The following is a 9558-nucleotide window of genomic DNA, read 5'->3' on the forward strand; positions in this document are numbered from 1 at the left end:
AAAACTATAGAGATAAAATGCTTCCGTGCGGGTTTAATTTGGAGTCTAACAAATTTAGTAGGTTTGTGAAAACCTAGACACCAGTTTTTCTTTATGACCTTTAGGCTTTACGTTGCAATTTTACCAAAAATGACCCTTCTCCAAACACAAGGAGCAGCAGAATAAAATCAATACATTTATAGAATACTTGCGACACTCAGCCACGAAACTTTGCTAATGGGCCTGTATTCACATTGTTTAGTATTAAAACGACACACACCTTGCTGGCTTGCCCTTTTCTTAGTATCGACAGTACCATTTGGTTTGGAAATTCCTCTTCTGTTAGCTTCAACATGCACATCCGTAGCTATTTCTTCAAGTGCCAGACTTTCATTCGAGGATAAGGTCTGAGGTTGTGTTCTTCTTGTTGTTGTTGAGGACATTTCTTGTGTGGCAGCTTCACGTGACGTGACGGTTGTAGGAGACTTGATAATCATGTTGGACAAGGATTTAGCAATTGGCGAAAGAGGAAAATCTCCCTTTACGAAATTCACTATTGAAGGCTTGGAGGAACTTGATCCATGTGAACTTTTTCCAGTACCAGCAGTGTCTGTACAAGGTGATGCAGTGTTCTTGTCCCGGCTGAGTTTTTCTAGCTCGTGTACGAGTTTCAGGTCGGTGGCGAAAGTTCTTCTCTGGTTTGCAAAGGTTTTCCATTCTTTGACTCCCTTTTCTGTTTGGTTAAACTGGTCTTTAACTTGCTTTAGCTCTTTACACTTATCCTCGAAATTCTTTTCCATCTTATCGAGTTTGTTTCTAAGAACTTCGTACGCAAACGTCAGTTCGTCTAATTTCGTATTCTTGTCTTTGATGGATTTTTCATTCTCTTTATCAGCAAGCTGCATAAATTTCTTCATTTCAGATAACTCTTTGTTCTTCTTCTCCAGACAGTTCTGCTCTTTTTCAAGAATTCTTGTTATTTCCGTGACAGTATTTGACAATTCTTTCTTTTCTTTCACTTCTTTTCGTAGCCTTTCCTCAAGTTCGCGGACTTTTTTCACGGATATTTCTAAATAAATTTTTTCCTGCCTCACAGAAGCCTCTTTCTCTTGTTCAAGACGACCCCTTTCTTCTCTCAGGTTTTCTACCTGATCCTTCATACAGTCACATTGTTGCTGCAGCCCTGTCACAACCTGAGCCGATTTACTGAGCTTCTCCTCTAAAGCGGCCACTGTCATTGCTAACTTAGTTCTCTCTTCGATCAGGCCTAAAACTAGAGATTCCTTTGTTTGCAGTGTTTCCTCAAGTTTAGTTGATTCAGAACGCAGAAAATCAACTTTATTCAATAAATCTTCTTCTCTGTCTTCCCTCTCCAGTTTCTTTTCCTCTTGAATCCTTACTAAATCCTTCTGCAGTGAGGAGTTCACATCTTCAAGTTCTTTCATCCTTAATTCAAGCCCGCTGCATGTCTCCTTTAATTGACTTACAATTTGGCGCTCTTCGTTTAAATCGGAGAGGTACTGTTGAATTTTCCCGTAGCTATGACTCCCTAAATTCCACAGCTTCTTTTCTTCTTCAAATTCTCTGTCCCTTTCATCTGCTGCCTCGAGGAGTGCATTCTGTAAAGGCAAAAGGAAAAAGAAACAAAAAGAACTATGGTTAAGAAACACCAATCGGTAACACACACGGGACATATAAAAACCTTTCTATATCGGAAGGTGAGTAAGTAGGTAAGTAAGAAAGTAAGTAATTAAATAAAAGAGTAACGTTTGATAGCAGTAGGTAAAAACACTGATAACTCGCGGCCCTTATAACACTATTATAAAGACCTAAGAAATCGGTACTATATCAAATCAAAAGCTATATACATCACTAGTCAAAAACTAATATCATATCAATTCTTAAAAAACACAAAAAGCTTTTCATGTATCCCGGTTAGCTCAATGGATAGAGCGCTGGACTGTTGTGCGGGAGGTCGAGGGTTCGAGCCCCGGCCGGACCAACACTCGGGGTCTTAAAATAATTGAGAAGAATTTGCTACCTTTCTATAACATCAAGAAATGGTTAGATATACTAGTCTTCTCGGATAGGGACGAATAAATGGGAGTCCCATCTCCAGCAGGGTTGTGGTAGGAGACGTTAATTTCCGACACACGAGATTCTGTGTGATGGATGTCCTCCCTTGGGGTGGGATAGGTGGGATATTGGGCGCACTTAATTTGGAGCCTCGCTCTGTTGTGCGACCCTCACCATACTCTGGTGGAAGTGATTAAATAAATAATTAAAAAAGTTCATTTTGAGTCCTGAGGAATTTTTCAAATCATTTAAAAATTTCGTATGTAAACTGCGACTGAAACTAGCAACTGATGCTTTCTTTCTTACCTTGACTCACTAGTGTTCCCTTCCGTACTTGCCTTAATAATTTACATGAAAGAAAAACGCCCCTCTGATTGGCTGAAAACGAGCGCATTTTTCATGTGACACGAGTGCAAATTTCAAATAGCGAGCGCACTGTCAAAATTTCGCCTGTCCTGAATTTTCATGTAAGTGATTCATAAGTAAAAACATGTTTTATCGTACAGTTTGATGTGTATGGATAAGCACGTGTAAAATTTTTTCAAAGACTACAAATTCCACTCGCCCTACCGGCTCTTGTAACTTTGTTGTCTTTAAAAAATTCGCTCCTGCATATTAACGCCAAATTGCACTCGAAATCATAATATTACTTAAATTGACCGTAAAGTTCGTCCACCCTCAGTAAGTATTTTGGAAAAATCAAGTTTAACTTAGGATATCGCATCTCTCCGAATTTGTAATTAGTAATCTACCAGGAAAACTCGGTCACCTTTTCTTTTTGTATATTTTTAAGATCATGTTGCAACTGATGCAGTAGGGATTCCATTTCTTGTAGTTCTTTGTCTTTACAGGTTAATTTATGTTCTAGATTCGTGACCATGTTGTTAAACGTCTGTTCTTGTTGTAAGGCGAACTCTCTGGCTGCCTCCACAATCTTTTGTCTCTCATCTTCAAGCCACCGGTCTCTATCCTGTCTTTCTGCCCGGAGAACTGCCAGCTACAGGAACGATAAAAATACAATTGAGTTTGAACTCGTATGCACGAAGTCTAACACCATTGACAGTGACGCACTGCAGCCAAGAAGTGTCTACAAGGCACCTGACTTGAGATACTAACTGGTCTGTAACTTACTAAATTTGATCAGAAAAGTGTAATTTTGCCAAGGAGAAACCCAAGTAATTCCCACGGTCAATCAAAGCGTAGAAAAATGTTACAAGGAGCCAATTGACTCTTAAAGTAATTAAAGATAGTCTGAAACGCAACCTTGTTCCCAGGGTCCTCTGTCTTCCTTCCTCGAGAATCCTGGGAACGAAGTGTCTGAAACGCGGGAAAACGTTAATACTAAGGATGGGCCGATACGGCTATTTCTAATCGATAAGAAACCGAGTACGATATTTACTTTTTTCTTCGATATCGATACCGATACTATGACGTAATTGAAATATATGGTGAGTCACGTGATCTGAGTGACTAAACGAGACACTCTCGCACGGTTTTCTGTCCAGGTCTCTATAGTAGCATCAACAAGACAGTCAAGCATGTCAAAAATCTAATTCATTGGGACTCATTTTTAATTTTCTCGAGGAAATGAAGAAGACTGTAATGGTACAATCTTTCTACTTACTAATGATATTAAGCAATCTGCAACTTTCACTTGCATTCATGATCATATATAAGGCTACACTGAAAGGTTATCAGTTACTGCACTGGTCACTGATAATAACCAACCACGTGCCCAACTTATTATCAAATGGATCCTCCGCTTCAATACTCGATACATCAGAGACTTCCAGGCATACAGGACCATACAGAGTGCCATGCTTTAGAACTATTTAACCTTTCTCAGTGCTTTTCTCGCTCGAGGTTTTTCTTAAGTAAGCAAGCATAGTTTGCGACTCATTTTTGTTACTCCAGATATGTTCTTGTAATGCCTGGATTGTTGTGAGTTGTGATTTTGTTGCCATTGTACTGAGTGACTTTACATTAACAGTTAATAAAATCGGGTCCTACTTCACAGTGAAATGTTGTACTAGGGAATGGAAGAAACCGCCACTTTGACCGGTACACTGGGGCATATGCAATTGTCGTGAAGACAGAGAAGTAGTTGTGAACGATCAAGTAGACGACAACAAGTTTCAAATCAATCCTGTATTTAGGGAGTAAACATCTAACAAGAGCAATAGCTTAGCGAGCCGCCATGAAAACGCACTGCGACCATGTGTTTTCACGCGTGTGTTACACGAGACTAGTGGAGAATCGTAACCGCTGACCGCGTTCGCAACGATCACATAACAATGAACAATAAACAACAGTTTACGCGAGAAAGTGTCAAAATTATCAGTTTCTACTCTGAAGTCACTTCGACAGCAATTCTACATTGCACACAAATGTATACATGCACGATCTCGAGCCCGGAGTCTTTTCGGCAGCTTGTCAGCGGTTAGTTGCAGGAGATTTAAAGGGCGGGTAGGTCACGTGGAGTATCGATAGAATGGATACTCTTCGCTAGTATCGATATTTTTCGATCGCACCTCGGTATCGCTGGTATCGAATATTTGGTATCGGTATCGGCCCATCCCCAGTTAATACCTGAAGAGATAACGCAAAGACTTACCTCTCTTTCTGTTTCATTTGGAGCGTCCTTATTGCTTTCCACCAGTTCACACTGCGTAGCTACATCAGCCAGTCTACCCCCCAGAATTTTGTTTTCTTGCCCTGCAGTGTGTGGAAGGTCACAATTTAATATCATTTAGTCAAACATTTGTCATACGTGTACGTGCAGGTAGAGTAACTCAACAGGTACCAAGGGTAAAAATAATAAATGGCCTTCCTTTTACAATTTCTGAATAGAATATCGTAGAAATCAGTGTTAGAGAAAATTTGATTAATTTGAAACCTAAGATTTGCTCCATGGACAAACCTAGAAATGTAATCCCGGAAAATCTTCATGGCACAGCATATGTTAGAATATAAATATCAGTAACCTGTCACACTCACAGTACTACCCATAAGTATTTTAGCACCTGCTTCCAAGTCAAGTGCATGTGATGCCTGGAAATTACTTGCACTTGACAAACACGAGGTGCCTACAGTATACATAGGTATTACTGTATGAACAGTATATTAATTGTACATGATGTATGACTTACCCAGGGCATCTATGTTAGTGTTTGCCTCAACCAGCTGAGACTTAACTGTTGAGATCTCTGACAGTTTTATATTCATCTCTTTAATGTCCTCTTCCTTTTTTATGGAGGCACTTCGACATCTCACTTAATTCTTATAACTTCTCCTTCAGTTCCAAGTTCTTTGCTTAGTCTTTGCTTTTGAGTTGCAGAAGCTGGATCAATGACTTTAGTTTTTAACTCTTGTTCTACAGAGGAAGTAGAGGGTAAAGATACCTGAAAAGTTAGAGGACTAAAATAGCAGTTTACAAGCACACACTATGAATACAGGTACATACATGCATTTTAAAGAGATTTTATCCTAATTCTTACATATGAATGACTTTTTTTCTCCTACTATTCTCATTGATTGATTGAAGGGGGATGGTAAAAGTAAGCGAATTATTTATTTCAGCCATGAGTTTTTACTGAATCTAATTAAGGCAATATGCTTCGATAACTGTTCAAAGTCTGTAAAACAGTACATTATATTAGAGCATTCAGGATTGTCAGACAACCGGCACAACTGGTTCAATTTGCAGAATGGAAGCACAACATGTGTCACTTACTTTTGATAACAAACGGGTAACTCCAGATCTTTAAGGTTAAGCATTAACTGAGATAATGGCTGGATACCCCAACCTGAAATGTCTTTACCTCTACAACATTGCTGAACACAATGAAATAACAGTACTTTATCTAGAAGAAAAAGCAAAATACATGTATAGCTCTTAGAAAACTTAAAGTAAGTGTAAAACTTAAAGTAAGTGTAAAACTACTTAACTGGCATTCTGAGGATGATTGAATTAACTAGTTGAAATAAAAGAGAAAAGTGAGAGGAAAAGTCATCAGAAATCCCTTAGTACATAATTAAATTAAGAATGTTTGTATATTTGTTATTTATTGGCAACAGCTAGACAGGCTGGCCTAGTTCAGCATTTTAAAGCTGAACTGGGCCAGCCCATGCTAGTTTTTATAAATTGGGGTTGTACACATATAAACGGTGGTAAGGCCAAACCACTAAACTGGGAGCTACATTCCCTACTATTTGCAAGAAGTGTGTGGGTTCTTCAACATCCCTTGCCAACCAGCACAGAGAAGATGCGGGTAACAGAACCTACAGTTCATCATCCATCTCTGAGAAGAAAAGAATGTCTAACCATTTGCAGATGTCATTAGCAAAGGCAGCACATTTCCCCTCAGTTGTTTTAAGACCCCGACAGTTGGTCAGGTCTGGGACTTGAACCCTTTGTTTTCTCACTGACTGGACAATACAAATCAGTTTAAACACCTTTCAGGACCCCACCTATGAGCAAGTGGGCCTGCTTTGGCCAATTTCTGGCAAGAATAAACCATGTCAGTGTAAACATACACTGTATGTTTACTGCAATTCCCAAGGAAATAAAGCTAACAAAATTTTACCAGTATATGACTGTGAATATATGAATAACATATACGTGAACTGTGGATAATAGATGAGTACACAAGTAATCTTTGCAGCAATCATGATGTTCACTCTTGCTTTAATTTAGTTATCACCATGCAGTTTGCTTAAATGATATTTATATAGTATCCACATTTATTCATTCACTCATCACTTCATGTGTTTTTTTATGAACCAACAAAATGACCTGCTCCCAGTTGCTTTGTTATCTTAATTGGTAGAGCACTGTACTGGTATCGCAGAGGTCATGGGTTCAAATCTCATACAGGTCCAAATTTTTTTCAGGCATTATTTTCACTACTGCTTAAGTAGTGTTTGTTACCATCAAGATCACTTTTACAAACAAGTATAGTTTGCAAATATAGTTTATAAACCTTTAATTGTATTTTCATCCTACCTCATTGTTAACCTTTACAGAATTAGCTTTCAGTTCAAGCAATTCTTTTTCAATTTCCCAGTGCTGTGCTTTCTCCTTTTGAAGGTTTGCTTCTATTTCCTTTAAGTTGTTTTCCTGATTAGAATGCCACTCAAGTTTGGTTCTTCTCCCAGTCTTTTCAGTTGACTTTCCAAAGCTCCTACTCTTAATTTCTCTATGACGTTTAAAGGGATGAGCAGTTTCTGTCAGTGCTATATTCTACATTACATTAAATAGTTTCCTTTTAAATTACAGGTCAGTTCTTGGGTAAAGATTGTATTATAATAATTTTGTATAACCCTGCTAATCTGAACTGCCAGGCAAAACAAAAAAGACAGTGTAGGATACCCCTGAGTTCAAGTTAGCTTGTCACAAAATAATGACTGAGACAACATACTTTAGGAGATTAATGTTCACATGGGCAGAACATTTGAGTTCACTGAGTCCAAGTTAGAGAGGTTGTAACCCAAAAATATCCTGCGAGCAGAGCCTTTTTAACCTGTCCTCGAATCGAAAAGGGAAAAAGGCTCTGCCAACATCCTGTTGTTGCTCATTTGAACATGCACGGCGGTTGCCTAGAAACTGATCCTTTTCCAGACCCCTTGAACTATTGTGGGCGCAGATTTGGTCATCTGTGTACATGAAAAACAAAGGCGTGCGCACCAAAACTGGTTTGATTGGAGGTAAAACTGGCTTGACTAACCCGGAGATTTGGGCTTTTGGAATTTCAAAGCAACGACAGGAAGTCGGCAGAGCCTTTTCCCTTGTAGGATTAAAAAGAAGAAAAGAAGAAAAGGCTCTGCTCGCAGGGTAACACAAAAAAAGAGAAAAGGCTAACTTTAATAAGAATTTGTATTATAATAATTTTGTATAACCCTGCTAATCTGAACTGCCAGGCAAAACAAAAAAGACAGTGTAGGGTACCCCTGAGTTCAAGTTAGCTTTATGCAATTAATTTTTAAATGTAGAGTTTAGGGCAAAGACATTTTCTGCAAACTGGCGTACTGTTTGTGATTGCGATGAAATGTGACTGTCAGTGCAGTTATATTTCTCAACCATGAAGTATAAATCTCTAACTGTGAATTATGCAGCCTGGATCACCCTTGAATGATAGATAGCAACAGTACACTCTCACTTAAAATGATATACCTGCACCCCCTACACGTACAGACAGTTTAAGAACGGTAATTATGTTTTAAAATCTATTGATTGTCACTATCACGGGCTTAATCATCAGGTTAGGCTCTATGATGGACAATCAATAGCAGTCCTAAAGATGTCTGTCTTAGATGGAAATGTCTATCATGGTTAAAAAAATTAAGAAGGTATAAATTTTCTGTTGTTACAGATAGTCTCTTGAATTTCAGCACAAATATTTCAGAAGCACTAGGGAAACACTAAGCTCAGCTATATGGGTCTTTTCCTCTCTGAAATAAACTGATTTAGCCGTATGACTTTTATTTCAAAACTTGATGGCCACTACAAACGATTAACTCCCTGCATTAAACTGTCCTTCACAAAGACACCAGAAGTGGATTGGAAATATTAACACAACAACAAAAACAGTGCACTAAAAACAGAATTTAAGTTTGTTGTTTAAGCAATTTTCAAGGGAAACCGTCTGGAGTAAGGACTGCAACATTTCAAATGATGCAGACACGTGCATGCATGCCGTGCAAAGCAGATCTTACCGGCGAGTTGTCTCTGCAGTTGGTTACATGTACTTGCCTCTTGATTTGGTCAAATCCACCTTCTGTTTTTCAAAACTTTCCACAAGTTTGGGGTTTTGATCGTGCTGCAATTGATCCAAAACAAAATCCCGCCATAAATCGAAAACTCAGTATCGTTGTTCGATCAGTCGATGATCATCCTGTGAGAAAATAAATTATGACAGTTGGATATTTAAATCGAAGCCATTCTCGATTGTGATTGGTCAATGTCATGTAAATCTCTCCGAGAACAGAGCTATTTTTAGTCAGGGAGCTGATCGAAAAATTTGGGTTTTGTGCAACCATCGCACAGAAAAAGGCGAAAGCGATCGATCCTTCTCTCAAGTCATTCTACCGTGCACTCAGATGAGAGTTCATCGTCAAATTTTTCTGTCCTCAGCCATAAAAACGACAATGCCTAACATTCCGAGTAAAAGGGCCATTTTGATGTTTTAAAAATGAGAATATTTATAGGGCAATTTAATGCACCCAATTTAACTTATTCAAAATCTACAGCAGTCACACCTGCCTGTTACCTGTGGAATAATTGTTGAGACGTTGTGACTTTGAACATTCCGGAGTGTTTCCTGTTCGAGGACTGATCAACAACCCTAAATATAAATCTTCTGTGATCTTCTAAGGCCTCTTTGTCTGGTCACGAGAGAAGCTGTTCCCAGTAGGCTTGCCTCACTTTCAATTTCCCACCTTTTAGCCAACTAACCAATCAACGATCGAGAATGGCTTCGATTTGAATATCAACTGAGACCAACT

The 9558-nt window shown here is 38.7% G+C and overlaps 1 protein-coding gene across 3 annotated transcripts in view; it reads right to left on the minus strand.

The window, feature by feature from the left end:
• The window catches only part of LOC111338084 (uncharacterized), a 17286-nt gene extending 7827 nt beyond the window's left edge, over positions 1-9459 (minus strand). For 2 of the 3 annotated variants that reach the window (XR_015995141.1, XM_022944501.2), the window contains exons 1-8: positions 9324-9459; positions 8770-8948; positions 7061-7253; positions 5789-5918; positions 5205-5428; positions 4670-4770; positions 2825-3052; positions 260-1598 (exon numbers count right to left, since the gene is read on the minus strand). Coding sequence is in view for 2 of the 3 variants with exons in the window: in XM_022944501.2 (XP_022800236.1) it covers positions 260-1598; positions 2825-3052; positions 4670-4770; positions 5205-5280 (1744 nt within the window). In the remaining variant the exon portion in view is untranslated. Of the gene's footprint in view, positions 1-259; positions 1599-2824; positions 3053-4669; positions 4771-5204; positions 5445-5788; positions 5919-7060; positions 7254-8769; positions 8949-9323 lie in introns of those variants that run through there. The other variant, XM_022944502.2, reaches the window with a different exon arrangement.
• Between the last annotated feature and the right edge of the window lie 99 nt (positions 9460-9558).

The sequence above is a fragment of the Stylophora pistillata genome, chromosome 14 (genome assembly GCF_964205215.1).
Source record: "Stylophora pistillata chromosome 14, jaStyPist1.2, whole genome shotgun sequence".
NCBI lineage: Eukaryota > Metazoa > Cnidaria > Anthozoa > Scleractinia > Pocilloporidae > Stylophora > Stylophora pistillata.